This window comes from Nannospalax galili, unplaced genomic scaffold (assembly GCF_000622305.1).
Source record: "Nannospalax galili isolate Female #2095 unplaced genomic scaffold, S.galili_v1.0 scaffold107, whole genome shotgun sequence".
Lineage (NCBI taxonomy): Eukaryota > Metazoa > Chordata > Mammalia > Rodentia > Spalacidae > Nannospalax > Nannospalax galili.
This window is the reverse complement of record NW_008358490.1, coordinates 2893352-2919193: the sequence shown is the minus strand read 5'-3', so window position 1 is coordinate 2919193 and position 25842 is coordinate 2893352. Positions and strand designations below refer to the sequence as shown.

At 38.0% G+C, this 25842-nt stretch overlaps 1 protein-coding gene across 2 annotated transcripts in view; it reads right to left on the bottom strand.

Moving 5' to 3' along the window:
• The window catches only part of Rps6ka5 (ribosomal protein S6 kinase A5), a 217371-nt gene that overhangs the window by 132874 nt on the left and 58655 nt on the right, over nt 1–25842 (bottom strand). Inside the window, exon 2 of one of the 2 annotated variants that reach the window (XM_008821741.3) lies at nt 16471–16542. The exons of the other annotated variant lie outside the window; for it this stretch is intronic. Coding sequence (XP_008819963.1) covers nt 16471–16542 — 72 coding nt within the window. The remainder of the gene's footprint in view (nt 1–16470; nt 16543–25842) is intronic. 2 annotated transcript variants of the gene reach the window in all.

Genomic DNA, 25842 nt, shown 5'->3' with positions numbered 1-25842 from the left:
GTGGCACTCAGGAGGCAGAGGCAGGTGGATCTCTGTGAGATCGAGGCCAGCCTCTAGGACCGCTGGGGCTACAGGGAGACCCTGTCTCAAAAAGACAAAAAAACAAATGAAAAAAAAAAAACGAGAGTAATGATGAATATGATAAAAATATATATGTATAAAATGTTACAATGAAATTATAATTTTATAATTATGTATAATTAATATATGATAAAAAAGACTGAAGTAGTTATCATAAGAGTAGATTGTCATATAGCAATATTGGCTGGTGTTTTGACCTCTTTCCCACATGCACACTTGCTGTTCTGTATTGTCCCACTGATGATGTCACACACAACAACAATACTATTATCATGTGATGAGGTCTATATCAATGAAGTCTAGCAAATGCCAGTACCATGTTCCTGGAGCTCTTCAACTATGAGCTAAGTAAACTTCATGTTTGATTCAGCAGCAAATATACTAAATAAACATTTCATTTTTAAAGCTTGACAGTCTCTGTTTTCAATGAATTTATACAAGCCCCCTCAAAAAATATAATTATATAGGCCAAAGAATTTTCTTTTGCTGAACCTCTTAGTAATCTAAGAGTTAAATGTAAGATTCACTTATGTCTTTGTCATTCCAGATGTTTATGACATATTTTTCTTTAATCTATTTTTTTGTTTTTCCCCCATCTTTGAAAACTTCCCAAATCTCTTTAAAACTACTTCAACTTTAAAACACATTAAAAACAAAATGTATTTACATATTTATTAAGCACAATAGTGACTCCTAAATAACTTTATGCAAATATCTCAGTTATGCCTTTCATTTCAAGTATTAAAAAATACATAGCCATAAGACAAAATATTTCTAGAGCAATTCAGTATAACATAAAAATGACAAATTTAGCTGGGCAGGTGGTACATGCCTTTAGTCTCAGCATTCAGGAGGCAGAGGCAGGTGACATCTGTGAGATCCAGGCCAGCCTGGTCTATGTAGAGAGTTCCAGGCTAGCGAGGGTACAGAGAGAACCTGTTTCAAAACAACATCCCCCCCAAAAGAGACAACTTTATACCCCTTAATACAACTTCAAGTTAGTCATCATTATCAAGATTTATAAAACTATAAAAAACAAAATTCCTGGGCTGGAGAGATGGTTCAGCAGTTAAGAGCACTGACTGCTCTTGCAGAGGACCCAGGCTCGATTTCCAGCACCCACATGGTGGCTAACAACCATCCATAAACTCCAGTTCCAGGGACTCCAACACCTTCTTCTGATTCCATGAGCACTGCATGACATGGGTCCACTTACACACATGCAGGCAATATACCCATATACATAAAATAAAAAATTCCTGTGTTTAAAAATGTAAGCCCAGGAGCTAGAGTCTAGGTCAGCAGCAGAATTATGTGGTTAGCATGCATAAGGCCCTGAGTTTAATTTTCAGCATCACAAAAAATAAATAAACAAAACAACAACAAAACCAGTAAGAATGTGTGAGACTGGATGAGCCCCGAGATCTGTGGAAGTATCTGATCATCAGTGGTGGGCCAAGGCCTACAGCCTCTTCAAAAAAAAAGAGCCCTGTTATATAGCTACACATGCACAAATATATATATGCATATATACAGTAATTTTTATTCAAATATGCACCTATGTATACATGCCAGTCTGAAGTGATTTCTATACTATGTGGAAATAAAGCCAGGGCATCATCCATTGTAAGTAACTACTACCACTGAGTTGGACATCCAGGACTCATAAAATAATTTTTAATATAAATGTATACATATACAAATATAAACAAATCTTTTTCTAAGTAAACTAATGTAGATAATATATAAATATAGATACACAAGTAAAATAAGTTATTTTGATTAAAAATAGATTACCCTTTCAACATTAAGAAAAATGTGCCCACAAAATTTTTGATAAAATAAACTGAGGCTAAAAGTAAAGAAAAAGAACAAGAAACTAAGGGCTAAAAAAATTTTTTTTTCTGAAAGAGGTCAAGTTAGTCTGTTCATTTCAGTCATAAACATTTAGATCTTTTTAAAGTAAGAGATACATGACAAAAGTGCCATTATTCTAAATTTAATTCAATTTTGTTTTTTAATTAACCAAGGTCATTTGACTAGTTTAAGCATTTTAAAGATCAACAAAAGTTATACAGCACCATCAGGAATACAAGTCAGGACATTTTGTCATGGATGGTGACAACTCCTGAAAAAAGACTTGCTGTAAAAGAAGATTGGGAAGATCTTACTACTATGACCTGCTAAATGGACACAGTATTAAACTGACTCTTAATGACTTATTGTTACACCCACAGGTTAGTGCATCTCTCAACTCTCACGCAGAGATACTTCTTCTTGCAGCAGATGATGATTAACACAGAGACCCACAATTGGTCAACATGCAGAGAATAAGAAACTACAGAGTGCTCAGTCCTAAATGGGACACCTGTAATATACCCTCTCCTCTGAAAGCTCAGAATCATTGTGGAAGAGGAGACAGAAAGAGTGTAAGAGCCAGAGGTGACTGATAAATACAAGGAAACATATTTTCTAGACACAACACAGCAGTTACACATTTGAACCAACAGTGCTTGTGACAGCATGCACAAGACCTGCATAAACTCAAGCCAAACAAAAACTCAGCATTGAAGGGAAAGGTAGGCAAGAAGCCCCAGCTCTACCTGAGGAACTACTGGCAACTGATGCTGCTGGGAAAGGGAGACTCAGTTTTCCTTAAGGGTGTGGTGTCTCATAGGTTGACCAGGCTCCAGGGAATGGACCTACATCCAAGAACATTTGGGGAACACAAATTAGGCTTGATGATAGGCTTTTAAAAAGAAAAAGAAGACATGAAGGGGGAGCGTGGACCTCAGAGGAGATGGAAGAGGAGGCCTGAATATAATCAAAATACATTTTATGACATTCCTAAACAATCAACAAAAATATTATTTTAAAAAGCCTGACAGAAAAAACCACAAAGCACTAACTGCCTATAAGCTCCATTTACAATAATGTATTAGTTAAATAACTGAATAAAGATGAATTATGTAATAATTTTTCTTCTAGTTTCAAAGAAAGCTCTTTTTAGATTTCTAGTTTCAGAGAAAGTTCTAAGTTGATATATTAAAGTTTATGTGTGTGTTTGGTTGTGGCTAACTCCTAACTCACTCACAAGGATGGCTAATGTATTTCTTAACCTTGGTCCCAAATAATTTGAAAAATCAAAGACCAAATAATTTGAAAAATCAAAGAGTGCTGGTTCAATTGAAAAGTTGCAAAGAAACCATATCCTACTGGGAATAAATTCCACAAATAATTTTTTCCAAGTTTAGGTTAAAAAAATTATCCATGTATTTGATTCCAAGAAGATCTTATTAAAAGAAAAGGCATTTCAATGAAAAACAAAGAACCAAGGAAGGCTCAAAATCATATTCAAAATAACATTCACATATATCTTAACAATCAAGCTTTTTACCTAACAGTTACGTCTTAACTGCTATAGTTTATGACCATCTGCTGAAGGTGCTGAAAGTGACCTATGAGATTCCCTTTATTGTCTGGTGCACAACATCCCAGCTGCTGTGAGTGCTAATGACCCATCACTGCTCCTTCTCTAGAGAATGACCTCAGTTACACATGACCCATCTGGAAGGCTACATGTCCCCATTTTCTATTTAATTTCCACATAAGCAGTCTGCAGCCAACAACTGCAGCCTGCTTCTTCTCTCTTGTCCAGATACCCATAAGTTCAAGCTAAATCTAGACTCCCCTAAGACACAAGCTTATTTAGGCACCTTCCTATACCCACCATACTTCTGTTGCTCTTGTCTTCCTGAAGCACTCTTACAATAAATCACATGTATCCAAGTTCCTGCCCTGGGCTCTCCTATCATAACCTCATACAACATCAATAATAAAAATTGTATTTATAACAGGGAGGCAATGTCAATCAGTACCTTTCATGGGATCTTTTGATTATGGCATAAAACACTTTTACTTTTAGGATTTACATAAACACAGTAGACTTACACTGAAGCATAAGGCATAGTGGGTAAATACAAATGCAAAATCATAAAATTTTTTGAATGACAATTCAGACAATTCAATGGACACATGCTTTTAAACATGCTATTTTGATAGGGATACTTTCCAAACATTTAAAAGAATAAGATGTCAAATGATGAGTAAGTCATCAAACTACTTAAAACAATCTTTTACATGACTCAACCAAAGTTTTTCTAGCGAATCACCAAAAAGTAAGTGTCTTTAAGTTACCTAGTGCAATTTCTAGCAGACTTTAATGGCAAAATACTCAAGAGAAATGGAAGTATATTTTCTTTAATAAATGAGTATGTTTCTGGAAGACTTGTATAAAAATATTTTTAAAAAACAAAAGTCTATACTGGGCTGGGGATATGGCTTAGTTGGTAAAAGTGCTTGCTCTTCAACTTGAGGACCTAAGTTCAGATCCCCAGCACCCATGTAAAAAAACAGGAGTTGCAGTGTGCATCTTTAATCTGAGTACTGACAGAGCAGAGACAGGTGGTTCTCACAAGCTCACTGGCCAGCCAGCCTAGACAAAATGATTAGTTTTAGATTCAGTGGGAGAACTGTCTCAAAAAATAAGGCAAAGAGCTATAGAAGACACCTGACTTCAACCTCTGGCCTCTATAGGTGCACACATGGACCCACACATTCATGTGTACACACATGTATACATACCCATCACACACATAGAAAGTCTGTCCTGACAAGAGTTTTCACAGACTCTGGGGCCACTGAGTAAAGAAATATCACAGACTACATTATGTAGATGGTTCACATAAGGCTAGCAAAGTAAGTAATACTAGTAATCTCTCTTTACATAGAAGTCTTAAATAATTTTATTTTTTCTAATTTAGGTTACAATTTCACTACAGAATTTCCCATTCAATAAATAATTACTTAGGTAGTGACATTATTATTAAATTATTAAATTATCTATTATTTAGGTAGATAATCTATTATTTAGGATGGTTAGGTAGTGATTGGTATTTTACATTTGGTATATATCACTAATTTTATAACAACTTTGTGAGACAGGTAATACTAACTTACCACAAAATTTTACATTTGGTATATATCACTAATTTTATAACAACTTTGTGAGACAGGTAATACTAAGAAACCACAAAATACCTAGGCTCACACATCAAAAAGTTCTTGTGATTTACTTAAGGAGCTCTGCAAGCAGAAACAGTATCAGGATTCAAACCTGGGTCTTCTAGTTATCTGCCATTCCCAAGTGCTCCACAAGGTAGAGGGCCCCAAAATTGGAACCTTGGTTACATTCTCTATAGGTACATGGGGTAATTTTTCTTTTCTTTTTTTTTTTTCACCATAAGACAAGACCACATTAGATGTCCAACAGTGAATGACTGTGGATGATAGTCGTCTTTCAGTTGAGATGTTCATTGTCTGCTATCAGAATTAGTAATAATGATTTTCTCCTATATAGCCACAACTTGCAAAAATTTCAGCCAACAGACAAAGTAAAAAATGGTGATCCCATGATATAATGGAGCTAAAAAATTTCTCTCATCCAGTATTTTTACCATAGCTTTCTATATGTAGATATACAATATTGTAACTGCCAACAGTATAGTAACACACTGTACAGGTTTATAGCCTATGAACAATAGGCTACACCATATATTTTAGGTTCAGAGTAGACTGTACTATCTAGGGTTATGTAGAAATATACATTATGATGTTCACAAAATGATGACATCACCTGAAGACATTTCTTAAGAATGTAACTCTGCTATTAGGTGGCATAACCATATTTGGACAGACATGTTAAAAAATGGTCAAAAGGAAGGCAGAAGCGACAGGAAAAAAATAAAATTAGATAATTATTCATGTTAAGTTACCCAAAATTTCATCATGAAATGAAAATAATTCCAATAGGTGAACCAAAGATATTTCCTGGTTTTTGGAGTACCAAGTGGAAGAATAATGCTAGAGACAGGAGCAGAAATGATATGCATGTGAGATTATTATTAGGCCTCATCCTGTGCTGGGCTATGGGAAGGAGGCAGGGAAACAGGGCTGGAAAAACACATGTAGATGATTTTAAGAGATAACAGTCTAGAAGAAAAACGTCAGACATAAAGGGAGATATACAAGGGGCTCTCAGTGCAACAGTTTAATGACCTGGACAGGAACAAGGCACCTGGAAAAGAAGAGGAGCACCATAGACAGGGGAACAAGAAGGGAAGGCATTAGGGGGTGAAAATGAAGGACAGTGACTAGAAAGGAGGTAGAATATTAGAGTAGCTGAGGAAAATGGAAGAAAGTGAAAGCCAGGCAAGAATATGAACTTGAAGTATAAACTGGAAAAAATTCATATGTTCTTAAACAGAACTGTACAATAATTTTACACTTTAGTAAGGCTGTATATTTACTTGTAGTAGACTATAGCACAAATGTTGGAATAGAAAGCTTGCAGAAAATAGATCAACCAAGAAATCTTTGCCATAATCCATATGTGTATGGTAAAGTAAGTGGTAGCGTTAGGAACAGAAGAACAAATACAAAACCAAGGGTCATTTTTACTTATTTACTTATTGTGGTACTTATGATTGAACTCAGGAACTCATACATGCTAGGAAAGTACTCTACCACTGTGCTATATATCCCCAGCCTAAGGGTCATTTTTAAGACTTCATGAGAAACTAAAACTAAGACTACAATAGAGAAAAATAATTTATTCCAATGTTTCAACCTTAGGAAATTAAAAAACGGATTACTGACAGACTAAATGAATATGAAAAAAACAAATCAATCCTCTGAATAAAAAAATATGAATATTACATGTATTTACATCCATACTTTTAAAAATCAAAACTATGGCAGGATCTGGTAGCACAGACCTGTAATCTAGCATTCAAGAAGTGAGACAGAAGGATCCCGACTTCAAGGACAGTCTGTGCAATTTAGAGAGACCTTGTCTCAAAATAGAAAGTACAAAAAAAAAGGCTGCTGGTGTAGCTCAGTGGTGCAGTGTCTAGCATGCACAAGCCCTAGGTTCAATCTCCAAAACAAGAACAAAAAGCGGATCTTCCATATTCAAATATTCTGCAATGTCTTTGAGATATTTGACGAATAGCATTTTCTAGTTCAGACTATATAAAAATTAATCAAAAAAGTTTTCAGTTTTACTTCCAAAGAAAACCTTATATGACACACAGACATATGATGAAGCTTTTCTATTATTCTAAGCAGTGCTGAAAAATTTATCTTAAAAAGGTAATGAAACTGAAAGATTAGTGGTGAAATTTTTGAATAAAAAGTGATTTTATATTCATAATAAAAGTTTCCACCTACTCCATTTAGTCATCAAAATTTTGATTTCAAATTCAGAAATATCTACAATGACATTTCTTAGCCCATCTCCTCATAAGAGCGGCACTGTCACTGACAAGAAAGAAAAGCAGCATCCACCGCTAACAATAGACTCATTAGAGCACAGTGAAGGAGTATGAAATGGAGATGGATGCAGGAGGAAAACATGATAGCGAAACCATTTCCTCACCTTTGAAGAGCTGTCTTCATGGCCTGTGAGCAAGTCACCCAAAAGGAAGGGAGATGATGAGTCAATGGATCAGATGTATTTAAAAAAATACAAGATTTGTTTTTTTAGATGATATAAAATTTTTACATATGTGAAAGTCCTTCTGGTTTTCCTTCCTTGAACTGCCCTTCCATGTTTGGGGAATCAAGGTTTTAGTGGACTTAAAAAGTAAACTGAAGGAAATAATTTCCCTGTTTTTTTTCTGAGTTTGGAAAGATTAGAATTATCTTCAAGGTTTGTTAAAACTTATTCTTAAAACTATATCAAGCATCCCTTCCTAGTGAGGTTTTATTTATTGCCCAATTTAAGAGTTATATGACTACACGGGTTTCCTACTCAGCATTTGCGCATTTAAAACTTCTATTTCAGGCTGGAGAGATAGCTCAGCTGGAAAAGTACTTGCCACTATAAGCAGGAGAATCTTAGTTTAATTTCTAGAATCAGTAAAAAAAGTCAGGTGTGGTGGCACTCACTTGTAATCCCAATCCTGAGAAAACAGAGACAGGAGGATCCCTGAGGCTTGCTGGCCTGCAGGACAGCCTCATTGGTTGCGTTCCAGGCAGTGAAAGAGCCTATCTCAAAACACAATGTAGAATGCTTCTGAGGAAAGGCACTCTAGGTTATCCTCTGGCCTCCACATGCACACACACACACACACACACACACACACACACACACACACACACACACACGCTTGTTGAGGCCAATGGTTATGGTTGTGTTAGTGTAATCATTTTCCTTTATTTTAAAAAGCATCTCTCTTTCTACTTTGGGGGTATTTCTGTCTTTTATGTTCATCAGTTCCTCTCTGATTTATCTACATACTAACTTCTTTTTACTTGTCTACAACTGATTTGCTGTGTTTCCTAATTCTCAGAATCCATGTTTAATCAACTCTCATAAATACTCAGCTGCCATCTCTTTAAGTAGGCCTCTCCTCATATGTTATCTCCAGCTGGTTAGACACCTGTTAGATCTTCTTTGTCATCTATATCTTAATCTCTTTCTTTTTTATAAATGTTAAATTCCAGCTATTAAATATTCTGCATATTTTTCTAATCTATCTAATCTATATTCTGATATATTAGTTCTATTTGCCTTTATCACCTGCTAGTGAACCATCCACTGTGCTTATAATTTGAATAACTATTTCTCCACTTACAATAGCAGTATTGATTCTTCAAGTAGTACCATGCATGCTGATCTATGCATTCAGTAGACCACAAAAAAGTTAGAGAAATTTATTTGTGGATCCTAGCTTCAAATCCTTAGATATGAATATATATCCTGATGTTATCAAAGGAGCCAGGAAAATGGAAAAGAACCATAAGGAGGGAAGGGAAGAAGGAGCTGGAGAGAGGGGGCTAGTAGGAGAAAGGCATCATAAAGCAGGAATTGGTGAAAATAGAGAGTACTTTAACTGGGAAGGGAGAAGGGGGCCCAAATGGTGAGAGAGAGGAGAAAAGAGATAAATAATGCTTAGGTGATGTAAAAAGTTGAAAGGAAATAGTATTTAATAAATCTACTTAAAAATACACATATTGTATCAATCTGAGTGCATGTGTATTACTGAAGGCTATATAACAAAAATCACAGTGCCAGGCAACGGAAACCACCTTTTGAGTCATTGGTCAGTTCAATAGACTCCCAAAATAATACAGGCTATTGCTACAGTTCTTGATTGCCTCCCAGAACTTAAGATAAGAATCTACTGCTGAAGACATGACATACTTCAAACATAGGATTTGGAGCCGTTGCGCTGGAGCTGACCTGGAGGCCTCCTCTCTGAAAACGGGCTCTCATAGTATCAGAAGATACTATGCAAGTTGTCAAGGCAGAAAACCAATCAATGGTCCTATCCAGCTGTAAAGTCTATGAATCACAACAATGACCAGCCTAGCTAATTATTTCTATTGGTGCAGCAGTGGCACTTTATCTTGGGAGTAATCAACAGCTGTTTAATTGGACTTAAGGCCTGCTCACTGGAAGGTAATTCATGTGTGATACTGTAAACATAGCTACGTATACGTGGCTGGGATGTCACGAACCCTGGAGAAGAACCTACTTCTGTCACTTCCCTAGACCAATGTAATTTCTTACTAAATATATATCTTTGTATTTACAGACAAGTGTACCTCTCATCCCTTGTCAAAGAAGCTTATTTTGGCAACAGTTGGAGATTAATAGAGATTACTAAATTCTACAACTGGTCAAACACAGAGAATTGGTTGCCCAGCCCTGAGTGATACATCCACAACACAGCCTGTACACCTAAGGATCAGGGAACATCGTGGAAGGAGAAGGTGGAAAGAATTTAAGAGCCAGAGAGACAAGACACCTACTGCTAGTTAATGCATTCTAGACACAATAGGGAAGCTGTACCAATGCATAATATGGTAGTCTAAGAAGATCTAACAAGCCTAACAAAAATCTATATAATGATAAAACCAGTTGACATGCCAAGGTGAATGGGAGAAATTTCATGGGGTCCCACCTCAAGATGAAGAGCTACTGGAAATCAGTGAATGCTGATGGAGGGAAAATCAGTTTTTTCCAGGGACTAACTCCTTGATAGGTTATCTAATCCCAAGTTGGTACCCCTAAACACAGGTACACACAAGTACCAATAAATGGACTTTGCATTATATATATATATATATGTGTGTGTGTGTGTGTGTGTGTGTTTATTTATGTGTATATATGTACAGGTAACAATAATCATCAAAGAGGCCAAGAAATTGGGGGGGGCGTGGGAGGAATTAGAGAGGGAATGGGAAAGATAAAAATACTGCAAATACACCATGTAAGAAATTCTTAAAAATAAAATGAGAACTTATAAATTGTTTTTTATGTATATTAGTGTTTTGCCTGCATGTATGTAAGTGTACTTGTGTGTCGTGCAATGTCTGCAGAGGCCAGAAGAGAGTGCCAGATACCCTGGAACTGAAGTTATGGACAGGTATTAGTTGTCACATAGGTCCTGGGAACCAAACCTCTATCCTCCGCCAGAGCAGTCAGTGCTCTTAATCACAGACCCATCTTTCTATCACCTAAAAAAAACTTTCAGCACTCGGGTGGCAGAGGCAGGAGGATCTCTGTGAGTTCAAGGCCAGCCTGGTCTACATAGTGAGTTCCAGGACAGCTGGGGCTACAGGGAGACCCTGTCTCAAAAAAAAAAAAAAAAAAAAAACAAAAAAAACAAAAAACCCAAAACTTCTAAATTTATTTATTTTTATTTATATGCATGTACATCTATGTGTGTGTGCGTGCACATGCTGGGGCTCACAAAGGCCAGAAGAGGGTGTTGGATCCCCTGGAGTTGAAGTTACAGGCAGTTATGAGACTCCAACAGGAATGCTGGACTTGAACTTGGTTCTCTAAAGAGCAAGTGCTCTTCACCACTGAGCAATCTCTACTGACCCATGACTTTTCTAAAATAAATAAAAATCTACGTAGTCATTTTTCTTAGCATATCTTGTTCATTCATTCTTTTTGATTTTCTCTTTTTAAAAAATATTTTACTTATTATTTTTATTTTATGAGTATGGGTATATTGCTCACATAAAGTGCATCCATGCCATGCAATGCCGGTGGTAGTCAAAAGAGGGTATTGGATCCCCTGGAACTGGAGTTACAGACAGCTGTTAGCCAGCATGTGGGTGCTAGGAACTGAATCCAGGTCCTCTGCCAGAGCAGCCAGTGCTCTTAACCACTGAGCCATCTCTGTAACCCCTGATTTTCTCTTTTTGAGATAGCCTAGACTGGCCCTTAAATTATAATCTTCCTGTTTCTACCTCACAATTGTCAGAATTATGGGCATGTGCCAAATCCAGACAGCATATCTTATTCTCAATAGCAAGCTCCAGTCTCTTTGAGATGTTGATCAAAAGACAGAAAGCTTCAGGTAAACTGAAAGAATAAGTTTTAGTATTATACTATTGTACTGCATAGTAACCACAGTTAAAGACAATAATATATTATATATTTCAATATAGCTAATAGATTTAAAATTTTTTTTTCATATTTCATTTATTTTTATTTTATGTGTATGCGTGTATTGCCTGCATGTAGGTAAGTGCACCCGTGCCATGCAATGCCCATGGAGGACAGAAGAGGCTGTCTGATCCCCTGGAACTGGAGTTACAGACAGTTGTTAGCTGCCATGTGGGTGCTGGGATTCAAACCCGGGTCTTCTACAAGAACAACCAGTGTTCCTAACTGCTGAGCCATCTCTCCAGCCCCATGCTAATAGATTTTTTTAAACATGCTCACTACAAAAAATTCAGTAAGCTGATAAACATGTTAGTCAATTAACTTGAGTAAATCTTTGTTCAAAGTATACATAGATTTTTAAAAATCCCATATTCTACCCCATAAATATATACAATTATTTTACAACTGAAATACATTACTAAAATAAGCATAAGCATTTACATCAATTTCGTACCTAAAATTAATAAATTCTGCTTTTTTGTTTCCAATCTTTCCCTCTGGGGCCTTCCTCTTGGATGTCTGCAACTTTTGATAGTAAGGTCTTAACCTGTGTACTTTTAGTACTTCCTTTAATATATAGGTAAGGGTTTAAGAGATGACTCCATCTCTAAAGTGCCTGCAGGGCAAGCAGGAAGCCTGAGTTCAGATCCCCAAGCAGCCACGTAAAAGTTGGGTGCAGCAGCATTTATCTACAACCCTGGCTCTGGGGTAGCCAGCCCAGCTGAATTAATAAGTTTCAGATTCAGTGAGAGACTTTTGTCTTTAAAACAACCAAACAAAAAAGAGAGAATGATCAAGGAAAACATGGGACATCAACTTCTGACCACACACAGGCACATACAAACACATTGCATATACCACCACCCCTATACACACACATATATACGCAGAGAGACATGGTAAGAGGTTATTTATCCTAAGAGGATTTCTATTTGCTTTTCTATATACCTGGGCACACCACCAACGTAGAACTGCTGTAAGCTAAATCCATAACTTCTTGGGTTTTCAATTATTATTATGTAGTGTATAAATATTGAATTTCCAAACCAACATGACATCTATCTTATGGTTGAGAATGTTGAAGAAGACTTATGTTTTCCCTCCTAACTCCTCAGTCAATGCTGAGTCAGATGTTTCTTTTCCATCCCCCTTTGCAGGCTGGATTTTTTTTTTCTTTTAATGACAGTTGTCCCTACTTCTTGAGAGCCTTAGATGCTGTCTTCCATACCAAGCATGAAAACTGTAAATTCAAAACCTCACCCACAAGTTTACTGTCAATTTCCTAGCAAAACCTTTGTCTGAAGGGAACTTGCTTAGTTCTCCAGATTCCTGCTCCCATTTCTACTTCTGTATCTAAGGATTTTCCTTATTCTTCTCAACTCATCTATGCAGTTAGTAGCAGACCTAGTTCTAAAGTCTATTTCATATAGAACTTTGGGAATTTGATAATGAAAAGGGTTTTCAAGATATCAGCTATCATCTAACACACAGGGGAAAATAAACTATCTTTTCATTTCTATTTCTAAATTTGGAATATACTGTCATGTATAATATTATCAGACCAAGTAACAGAGTTAGTTTTATGATTCTTGTTACATGCTATAAAATGTGATGGAGAAAATTCATTAATTTTACATTTTCATAGCATGTTTGAGAAAGTTCAGTAGATGATAGGTTTTACCACTAACTATCATGCCGTTTTATCTGTACCAGGAATAAAACATGATCTCAGTATGAGCGTTTTTTTTTTAATCAATTTTAGGAATAATTGGTATAACCCTATTTAAAAGTAAATGCTACATTAATTAAATTAATGAAAGCAGAGGTAAAACTATGCAAATAGATTTGATCAACTGTGCTGTTTTACTAACTTTTATTAAGAGCATAAAAGTCAACATTTCTATAATCTTAACATGGAAAAAAATTTAAGTTCCAATCTCTAGAACAAAGACAAGGTAAATATTGTAATTAAAAAAAACAAACAAACAAAAAAACCCTCCCCCAAAACCAGGGGCTGGAGAGATGGCTCAGCAGTTAACAACACTTGTTCTTGTAGAAGACCCGGGTTCAAATCCCAGCACCCACATGGCAGCTAACAACTGACTGTAACTCCAGTCCCAGGGGATCCAATAGACTCTTCTGACCTCCACAGGCATTGCATGACACGGGTGCACTTACCTACACGCAGGCAATACACGCATACACATAAAATAAATAAAAATAATAAATAAAAACAAAAAACTGGTAGCCGAGCATGGTGGCACACACCTTTAATCCCAGCAGGCAGAGGCAGGCAGATCTTTGTGAGTTCAAGGCCACCCTGGTCTGCATAGTGAGTTCCAGGCCAGCTGGGGCTACAGGGAGACCCTGTCTCAAAAAAATAAAAATAAAAAACCCCCAGTAACTTGCTTTCAAATATTCAAGGATTGTTACAGAAATTCTATAATATATGAGGAGAGTATACTCATATTCAATCCTTTATTCATTATTTACTGAGAAACTACTATGTACAAGGCATTACTCTTGAGAAGCTACCCATTAAGAAAACTTCAGTGGTAGGCAGGCTGTTGCTATGTCCCAGGGACTGCGCATTGAGCATTGCTGTGCTCTCCCATCCACTGCCTGGCCTCATTGCCTAGCACTCCCTTGTCCTCAGCAATCCATGTCACTTCCTACATCTGACTGTGTACCTAGACTGCATGCCCAATATGTGTCTGGCTCATGCCTTTTAGGTGCAGCAGACTATTAATGCTTTGACAGTACCTTCTTCCTGTGCCAGTACTGTCAATCTCAACGTGGTGAAGGTGAACTATAAATCGTCATCTGCATCAGAAGCAATTAAAAGTTCATCATTGGCACTGCCACAGTTCGGGGACATAAGATAACTTACAAACTTTGCCACTTTTGAAAACTCTGATTCTGCTCTGCACAAATTTTGTGTGAATCATGTATTAGAAGAGGCTGAAAGATGTTTGCTGGTCATATTTATTTATAACTGGGGGAGAGGCATGCACACATGTGAAGGTCAGGAGATAACCTGCAGGAGTTGGTTCTTTCCTTCCACTATGTAGGTCCTAAAGATCCAACTGAGGTGGTCAGGCCTTTATCCACTGAGCCATCTTCCCAGTCTCTAAATCACACTGGGAAATGTCGAAATTGACAAGTGCACTAGACCATTTCTAGCATTAAAACCTTAGCTGATAGGAATAAACTATCAGGTCTATTCATTTGTAGCTGTAAGTTCGCTCTGTACTAAAGCCCAAACTATTCAGGGAGGCTAAGAAGACCTAGTATAATGGGACCCTAGGCACGAAAACTCATTACTGAATGACCTAAAGAAAATTTGCACAAGTGAATGTAAACACGTATGTGTGAGGCTAGGGCAGTAGGACTAATTGTGGAATCCCAGGAGATTTCTCTTCTGTCAAAAAGTTGGCAGGTACAATCTATCCAACCAGGGCCTAGAAATCTAAGAAAGCACATATGTTCCTCAAACTGTAAAGCTCAACTTTGGGGAAAGGAAAATGGTCTGCCTCTGATGCATTGCTACTCCTTCCAGGGAAAAGTTCAAGGCCTCTTCAGGATAAAGAGTTAAGAGCCTCATCTTCAGTAATACTGGAGACAGGAAAAGGAGAATAGTCAGTTCTCACATCTGTGTTAACAGTACAGCAAAACAGTCCAGACGTAGGGCCCAGTGCAAAATGGAAGTGTATGCATTCTTGTTTCTGAATGAACTCCAGAATGGTGACAGCACAGCATTTTACTACACACAGGGCTCTTCTGAGTTAGGGATCTTTAGAACTAAACAGGTTAGATATCTGCCTGTGAATCCAGCCAGGCTTCTATGCAGCAGGAGTTGAGGTTGAGAATTTTCAGAAGCTACAACAAACTATAAAGTCAACAAATCAAAGTTTCCCACCCATAGGTAATCATGTTAACATTTTGTATACACCCCAAAGACTTTCCTACACACATAATACATGCAGAAATTTATTCATATAATTGCTTATATTATGTAAATGGTACAGTGCACATTTTCCTCTGCGGTTGGTTTTTTTAAAAAATTATGACTTTGGGAAAAGTTTTCTAAAACGTTTATAAAAAACAGATCATTTCAATCTTACATAAAAGACAGAACATAAATAGATCCATGATAAATTAGCCAAACCCTTAATGATAGGTTCTGATTAGTTCATTATTACAATGATGCGCACTGAATTACAATAGCATTAAGGGAAGACTGAGTAAGTCGATCAATATAAAGCATTTCATAAGGTACTTGGCACATAATAAGCTCTATGTATATGTTAATGATTTTTTAAAAAAACAATACTGTGTCCTATGTAAAACCACACTAATTTACATTCCCAACATTAGGTTAAAAGAGACTTTTTTTTTTTCATGAGATAAGGTCTTTGCTATATACAGCTATAGCTCAGGCTGGCCTTGAACTCTTGATAGTGCTGCTTCTGCCCTCTAAAGTTCTGGGATTAGCCAGGCAAGAGATTCTTTAATTATTTCTGTCTTCTAAATTTCTTCTACAATGAGTCTGTTCATGTCCCCTTTTTTTTTGTCCTTTTGAGACAGGGTCTCCCTGTAGCCCCAGCTGTTCTGGAACTCACTATGCAGACCAGGCTGTCCTCGAACTCACAAAGATCCACCTGTCTCTGCCTCCCAAGTGCTGGGATTAAAGGCGTGAGCCACCACACCTGGTTTCATGTCCATTTTGACAGTTTTCTTACTAGGCTTCTCATGCTTCTAAAATTTTCACTGACTACTGCATGAAGATACCAATCCTATGTCATAGAATAACAAGTACTTTTTTTCCTTTAAAAAAAGGGAATAAACCTGAGATTTACCTCCAGTTCCTAGGACTTTCAGCAGCTCAAAATTTTCAATTCCCACCTTCTCTGCATGTCCCGTTAAGTTGGCTAAAGAGAGAAAGAGAAAAAAAAAAGAAAGAAAGGGATCAGCAACAGAAGGCATCTGTCGAGCTTCTGAGGTACCAGCAAAGTTTTATTTCTTTTTTTCTTTATTTCCTTTTGGCTTTTTGAAACAGGGTCTCTCTGTAGCCCTAACTGGCCTGGAACTCACTATGTAGACCAGGCTGGCCTGATCTCAGAGAGATCCACCTGTCTCTGATTCCTGAGTACTGGGATTAAAGGCTCATACTACCATACCCAGCTCCGAAGTTTTCTTTCTTAGTATGGGTTTTTGCTATTACTTACAAGGTGGTATAATTACGTTTTATACAATTTTTATGTCTTACATTACAATAAAACTTAAGAATTTAGTACCTAGGTATCATTTGTACCAAAGGTTAAATCAACATAAAGACTAAAAATAAACAAAACTTATAATACACAAATAGATTTGTAGTGAAAACTAGATAAATTTACAAGAACTATATTCCATTATTTAACAATACAAAGTACCTAAGTACCATGCATAGATTCTGGACTATGTTGTAGCTCAATTTCTGTCACTAAGAATATGAGTGTATGTTAGTTTGCACTACCAAAATTTGCACACAGTCTCAGTTCCCTCATCTAAAGTGAAAACACTGGTTTAGCTGAACTCTAAGCTGGCAATACACTCATACACATAAAATAAAAATAAATGAATTTAACCAAAAAACACAGCTTGAACAAATTGTGACCTTGAACAAATTACTTCTCTGTGTGTCAGTTCCCAATAATGTAAGATAGGGATAATTAACAACAAGAACCTACCCCTGCAGTATACTGATGTCTACAATCTACTTTGAAAACATTGAAAAGGTAAAATGGACTGATAGCTGAATATAGGTAGATATGTCATATAACAAATATAACAAAAGTCTTTCTAAAGGGATGAATAAGCCTTAAGCAGGTCAATGGGTCCAACACAGCTCGCTAGGATCAAGGTTTCTGTTTGGGGTACAGGGGAAGAAAAGGTAAATGGTAAATATTATATTACATAGAATCCTAAGCAAACTATTCAAACTTATGAGCTAAATACTTCTCATTTCTATGCTATTGTTTTGTCATTACTATTCAAACTTTTGAACATAAAAGTCTAAAAATAAATTGTATTTTTCTTAATTAAATTGTTACCCTTAAGAATAAGAGCTCAAAGTTCCAAACAATAATACTAATATTATTAGGATAAGGCTTAAAATATTTACAGATTGTATTTTACTCTAGAGGCGAAACAACACCCACTGCAGAAATATCTTCTCTATTTGCGAGACACTCTCATGCCTTACTAGTGTCTGAGGTATGCTAAACAAGGTCTTTTTTTAATCGCATTTATTTATTGACTGGGGGGGGGCACACCATGCATGTGAAGATCAGATTACGTAGAGGAGTCAGTTCTCTCCTCCACTATGTGGGTCCCAGGAATTGAATTCAGATAGTCTTGGTGGTAAGCACATCTACCTACCTACTGAGTCATCTCACTGGCCCTATTGGTTATTTTTTTTTACACACTGAAAATTTAAATAACCTCTTTTTTTTCCTGTGAAGTATGCACTTAATTTTTAAATTTTACAATATATTTTCACTGAATTTTTCATGCATTTTATACAATACAGTAATCATATTTGGACCCCCTTCCACTATCTACATAACCCTATAATTCCACCCACCAGATTTCATGCATTCTGTCATATATGTTAAGGCCTATTAAGTTGAGCTTGTATCCCCAGATGTCCCTTGGTTTAAGTTCATTCACTGGAGCCTGGTCAGCCTACCTAGCAACACTGCCTTAAAGAAGACCAGATCAAAACAACCTGAGAGGATGGGTTCTGACCTCCATCAGTGTAGTGGCTGTGATTTCAGCAGACTGCCAGAGTGTGCCAGCTTCTGGCCTCTCTCTGGCATAGGGGCTGAGAATGCAGGCGACTGCCTGAGAGCACCTAGATCCTGCCTCCATATGGTGGTGAGCTTCTCCTAATTGAGCGATATCCATCCCCTTACCTGGGATTTCATGAGGCCCCTACCAAGGCCCCAGGACAGATCTTGCTTTGGTAGGCTAAGGCTGAGATCCTAGCAGACAGCCTGAGAGGGTAGGTTCTTACATCATGGGTATAGCAGCTATGATCCCAGCAGACCTCCAGAGAGTGCTGGGTTCTGGCCTCCCTCTGGCAATAGGAGTTGAGAACACAGCAGACCAACTGAGAGTCCCAAAACCGTCCCCCCCTCCCTTAGGGAATTTCCCAAATTTTCTCTGAGTTCCTGCTAATAGGGGTCCAAACCTTAGAAGGAAGCCTGAGTATACCTGACCAGAACCTGAATTGGGCTTCTGTGGGTACCCTTGAATAACTGATAAAAAGTCATCAGTTCCCTTCAAAATAAAACCTGAGAGAACCTGAAATCTGTACCAACCAGCTTTACATAACCAATAAGGAAAGAACCTAGGCACCTGATAATACAAACAGAAGCATACTTCAACTTAATTCTCATATCAGAATCATAAACAACAAAAGAAATTCACATGCCAAAATCACAACGAAAGAATAATAAAATGGAAAGGCAAAACACTATGCTCCCCACCAAACTCCACCAGTCCTGTAGAGGAGTTCTACAAGGAGAACCCGCTATTGAGAGCCCCCTAGAGATAACCCAGGACACTGAATTTAAAAGGACAATCATAAACATGATCAAGGAATTCAACGAATTTAAAGAACACATAAAGAAACAAATCAAAGAACTAAAAGAAGATAGGGATAAACTTCTAACTGAATTCACATAAGATATAGAAACATTGAAGAAAACTCAGGCAGAAATGAAGAAAGAAGTGCAAAACTCAATAAGCCAACTTGAAACAACAGGGGAAAGCCTCACCGCTAGAATGAATGAAATGGAAAACAGAGTAACAACACTGGAGGATAAAGTTGAAGAACTGGACCATTCAAGCAAAGATTATGGAAAAATAATCTTTCAGGAAGGGCACAAATTGCTGCAAAAAATATATATCTTGGAATAAATCTGACCAAAGACACCAAAGATCTCTACAATGAAAATTTTAAATCATTAACGAAAGAGATTGAGAAAGAAACCAGGAGATGGAAGGACCTCCCATGCTCGTGGATTGGAAGAATTAATATTGTGAAAATGACCATCCTACCAAAATCAGCATATAGATTCAATGTAATCCCAATCAAAATCCTCATGACATACTTCACAGAAATAGAAAAAACCACCCTTAAATTCATATGGAAGCACAAAAGACCCCACATAGCCAAAGCAACCCTGAGCACAAAGAGCAATGCTGGGGGGATTACTATACCAGATCTCAAATTACACTACAGAGCTATAGTCATAAAAACAGCATGGTACTGGCACAAAAATAGATACATAGATCAATGGAACATCATTGAAGACCCAAACCCAAATACATGCAATTTCAGCCACCTGGTATTTGACAAAGGTGCCAAGAACACACAATGGAGGAAAGTGCATCGTCAACAAGTGGTGCTGGCAAAACTGGATCTCCACCTGTAGAAGAATGAAACTAGATCCTTATCTCTCAGCTTGCACAAATTCATGTGGAAGCACAAAAGACCCCAGATAGCCAAAGCAACCCTGAGCACAAAGAGCAAGGCTGGGGGGATTACTATACCAGATTTCAAATTACACTTTGATCCAAATGGATCAAAGACTGCAACATGAAACTGGAAACCCTGAAATTATTAGAAGAAAATATTGGCAGTAACTTACAGGATATAGGTGTAGGAAAGGATTTTCTAAATCGGACAGAAGTTGCTCAGGAATTAAGGTCAGCAATCAACAAGTGGGACCTCATTAAACTAAAAAGCCTCTGTACAGCAAAAGAAACAATCAAAAAAGTGAAGAGAAAACCCACAGAATGGGAAAAAATTTTTCACCAGTGACACATCTGACAGAGGTTTAACATCTAGAATATGTAAAGAACTCAAAAAACAAAGAATTGAGAAACCAAACAGCCCAATTAAAAGATGGGCTAAAGGCAGAGAGTTCTTAAAGGAAGAAATAAAGATGGCTAAGAAACATCTCAAAAAGTGTTCAACATCATTAATAATTAGGGAAATGTAAATTAAGACCATCCTAAGGTATCACCTTACCCCAATCAGACTGGCTAGGATCAAGATAACAAACGATACCAAATGCTGGCAAGGATGTGGAGAAAAGGGAACACTCATTCACTGCTGGTGGGATTGGAACTCATGAAACCCCTATGGAAAACAGTGTGGAGAAGTCTTAAAAAACTAAAAATGAACCTACCATATGAACAGATTATACCACTTCTTGGCATATACCCAAAGGACTCATCCTACTTGTAGAGACACTTGTACAATCATGTTTGTTGCTGCTCTTTTCACAATAGCTAAGAGACGGAAGCAACCTAAGTGCCCCTCAGCTGACGAGTGGTTAACAAAAATGGTTAACTCCATTTACACAATGGAGTTCTATTCAGCAGTAAAGAAAGATTAAATAATGAAATTTGCAGGTAAATGGATGGATCTAGAAACTGTTATACTGAGTGAAGTAACACAGACTCAGAAAAACAAACGACATATGTTCTTCCTCATATGTGGATCCTAGCACCAAATCCTTTTAAATTCCATGTTCTTTAATAAGATGATGCTGTACAGCAGCCTCTACTGCATGAAATAACTACCGTCATCACAACATCAGCTGTGCCTGATCGCTAAACATCGTCACAGCTGGGCTTGCTGATGGTTGTGCTCATTCATTACAGGAGGGCCAAGCAAGGTCATTGGACCCTCACCAGAGTATCCAGCCACCCTTCCCAGCCAACTGTATTTTGACCCTAATCGCACATGGTTTCCTGGATTTGGGGAGGACTAAAGTATATAATCTGGGGAAGGCTAAGAAGAGAAGGCATGATCCATGCTGAGTAAATGCTTTCCAGTGTGCATACACCAAGGTTACTCATACACCTCAGCAACCTCTTAGTCATCCTTGTAAGTGAGCTCAGTAAATTCATTGGTTCCCCAGGAAAACTTTAATCAAACATTGGCTTGACACTAGAACCTTAAAAGGGAATAAGCGGGGAGAGATGGCTCAATGGTTAAGAACACTGGCTGTTCTTGCAAAAGACCTGGGTTCGAATCCCAGCACCCACATGGCAGCTAGCAACTGTCCGTAACTCCAGTTCCAGAGGATTTGACAGCCCTTCTGTCTTCCACAGGCATTGTACGACACAGGTGCACTTACCTACATGTAGGCAATACACACATACACATAAAATAAAAATAAATATTAGGGGGGGAAGAGATGGCTCAGAGGTTAAGAACACTGACTGTTCTTGCAGAAGACCTGGGTTCAAATCCGAGCACCCACATGGCAGCTAGCAACTGTCTATAACTCCAGTTCCAGGGAATCTGATGCTCTCTTACAACCTCTGTGGGCTTTGCAGGACATGAGTGCACTTACATGCATCGAGTCTGTGTAGGCTTATTATGATATATAAAGGATGGGACAAAAATAATATACACATAATCTTAAAATTTCTAAGGTCATAGTTTAGTCAACTAGTTTAAAAAACAAAATATATATATCTAGTCAAGGTTTACTGAGAATATTTGTTTTTTGACCCAAGCTTTATCTACATAGCACATGATAATTAAAAGTACCAGATCGGTGGAACTAACCTTACTGGATGTTTAACAGCCATACTTTGAGGCTTATACTAACGTGGTCAGAGGAAATAAAAGGACAGTTTTTGCTCCTTGCCCTCCAAGGCTGACTAAGTTCCAGGGAAGTATGGAACATCTCTCAAAATGTCCTGTAACCGTGGGGAGTCACATGTCCTCTTGTTCAGGGAGGCCATGGAGACCCCACCAGATGGACTTGAACCAGTGTCCAGTCTACAAAGAGGACGGTCAACTCAGAGAAAACATCTCATCCATGCTTCCATGTGAAGCCAGACATGGTTGAGCAGGACCTTTGACTTGTCTTCACATAGATGGAACTGGTAAAAGAAAGGAGCCAGGGGCTCCTCCCAAGCCCATGTGACCCTTGAGGAACAGATCCTCAAAAGACCTTATATGTAAAAATAAATTGATTTATTTGGGTCAACTGTATGGTCTTAAACACCCAAAAGGAAAGTATAACCAAAGAGTAAAGTTAACAGTATATTTGTTTAAGAGTTCAAGGGATTACACTTCCCAGACATTAGGCTTAAGTCCATATAAAAAGTTATTTAAGAGCCAGGCATGGTGGCAGCACTTGGGAGGCAGAGGCAGGTGGATCTCTGTGACTTCAAGGCCAGCCTGGTCTACATAGTGAGTTCCAAGACAGCTGGGGCTACAGGGAGACCCTGCTTCAAAAAGACAAAAAAAAATTATTTAGACAATTATTTCTCATTGATGATTTTGTTCCTAATCAGAAAATGCTTCTCAGATGTTAAGACTTCAATTCTTGGTCTGCAATACTGTAGTGCCCACCTGTAGCTAAGGGAGACAACCTGTTATTGTTCTAAAATTATGAGTAAATTTGTTTTATCCCTCTTCTAGAAATCTTTGAGAGGAAAATGACACTGACTCTAACCACTCCAACAGCTATCAAAATATCTGAAAGCAAATCCTGAATCCATCACTCTTAAGTCCACTCTTGGCAGACAAAAGAAAAATGAGGAGGAACCCAATAGAGGGATGCTTTTGGAAGCTCTCATCAAGAAATCCCAAATGGACTCTGATATGAGCATTTGAAATTTGCCCTGTTCTGACTTTTTTCTGGTTCCCTGTCTAGAACTTGTAATGCTAACTACTCTTGACTTTACTTCTCCTTCACATCCCCTATTCACCAGTCAAGGACTTTCTTTTCTCCCTACAGATAAGTTATGCAATTTGGGTGTCTTTTAGATAGACCCACTGAAGGGTGCACCAATTGCCTCACCCTGTGTCTCTGTTCAGCATGAAGAAGCCAGAGCGGTCTACATCCTGATTCCTTATCAGCAATTTGGGTAACCTCTTCAGAGGATGATGTGATAAGAATAGGAGGTAGGAATTGGCTAAAAATAGGGTAAAAAATACCTCAAAGAAAATAGCCAGTTTCTTGGCTAAAAGTTAAAATGTCCTTGGGCCTCTTAGCAACATACTCTGTTCCAAAAGCCAAAAATGACAAATCTGTTTGGGAATGTTTATCTAATCCCTAAAAGATTTTAGGGTTACGTCTTCAGAGGGGTAATGTTAGTATAGCAAAAAGCCCCATTTAAAAAAAGAAAGAAAGAAAAGGAAAGAAAGAGAGGGAGGGAAGAAGGGAGGAAGGGAGAGAGAGAAAGAGAAGAGAGAGAGAGTGAAAACACCAAGTTGTCATAAAAAAAGTGATGGGGAAATATGGGAGGTGTTGGAGGGGAAAGAGTGGGCATGGATTTGATCAAAACACCTTATATGCATGTATGAAATTCTCAATAAAGTTTTTTTAAGTTAAAAAAATAAAGAAGACCAGATCTCCCTCATCCAGCAGCAATTAGCTGCCAATAGTTCCAATGGAAACCAAATGGTTTCTTACCCATTTCCCAGTTCTATGCTTGTTTTTGTCCAGTTTGATTTACATACATGGGTCTTATGCATGCTGTCACCATTCTCTGCTACCCAGGGCTCAGTGACCGTTTGAGAAGAGGGGTGGAAAGCATGTAAGAGCCAGGAGTGGATGACCACAAGGAAACAGAGTTTTCCAGGTGGCTCGGAACTTACCCTTTGGGTTTTTTTAAACTTAAATTTCCAGCAAGGGCTGGACCTCCTGAGACAGACAGGCCATTCTCTTGTACTCCTCCCTTCAGTGTATATAGTAGCTAGTAAAGCAGATTCAGGAGTTGTCTTGGTGCTATGCTTTATTGTTTTATTTGACAATTTCATACATGTATGCAATCTATTGTGATCATATCCCCCCCATTACCCTCTCTTATCCCTCGCCCACTTGTTGTGGCCCCTTTCTTCTTCCCAACTAGTCTCTCTTCTACTTTCATGTTTTGTGTATATGTGTCCAAGTTTTGTACAGGTAGTCATAGGTGTGACAATTACATCGACTATGTCATATCCCGAAGACAGTTTTTCAGAATGTTCCTCCTCATCTCCAGCTCTTAAATAATTCTTCCCCATCTTCTGCAATGTTCCCTGGGTCTTGAAGAGGGTAATACAGATACCCCATTTAGGGGTGAGCACTCAACATTCACTTAATCTCAGCTCTTTGACCAGTTATGAGTCTGCATGTTCTTACATACACTGAAAATCTAATTCCTTTTTTTAAAGATTTATTTTATTTTTAATTATATGTATATATGTGTACCTGTGTGGGGGTATGTGCACATGGGTGCAGGTGCCCACAGAAGCCAGAGCCATCAGCTCCATCTCAAGATGGAGTTAAAGAGGTTGTGAGCTGCCTGACATGAGTGCTGGGAACCGAACTCTGGTCCTCTGCAATAGCAGTATGTGCTCTTAACCACTGAGCCATCTCTCTAGCTCTGAAACTCCAGTTTCTAATGTGATAGTATTTGGAAATGGGAACGTAGACGATAACTAGGCCATTAGAGTGGAGCCTTATATGGGTCAGTGCCCTTACATAAAGAGAGGAGCTCCACTTCCCAGCTCCCACACAGGGCTTGCAAGACTCTGAGTGCCACGGCACCAGGACTAGCACGGCTATCCACACTGGCCAAAGAGGCTTCTTTGTGCTGTGGGCTTTGGTGAATAGAAAGACTTGTAACAGGTCAAAATACTAATATAAATGACTGTTCAGTCTGTATCACGATAGATGATAGATAGATGATAGATAGATAGATAGATAGATAGATAGATAGATAGATAGATAGATAGATAGATAGACCTCCTCTAAAACCCAGGGAACATCACAGAAAAGGGAGTTAAAAGATTATATGAGCAGGAGGATGAGGTGGAGTCCCATGAAATGCTGTCTTCCAAATATGACATGGCCAACATAATCATGAACACACAGCACCTACCTGCACAAGACTGGGACACAAACTTAAGATAGGAAAGTAGGAGGGACTCTAGCTGAGACTCTTCCTTTGTAGGATGGGGACAGGAATGAAAAGGTAACAGGTTGAATATGTGCACAATGCACAATGCATGTATACAATTGTCAAAAACATAATTTTAAAAGAGACAGGAGAGAATATGCTTCCTTTCTTGCTGTTTTCTGCCACAGGGGAATTTAGTAAAAGACAACAATCTGCAAACTAGGAAGCAGTTACCAGAGAGGAGCTGATGGTGCCTGATCTTG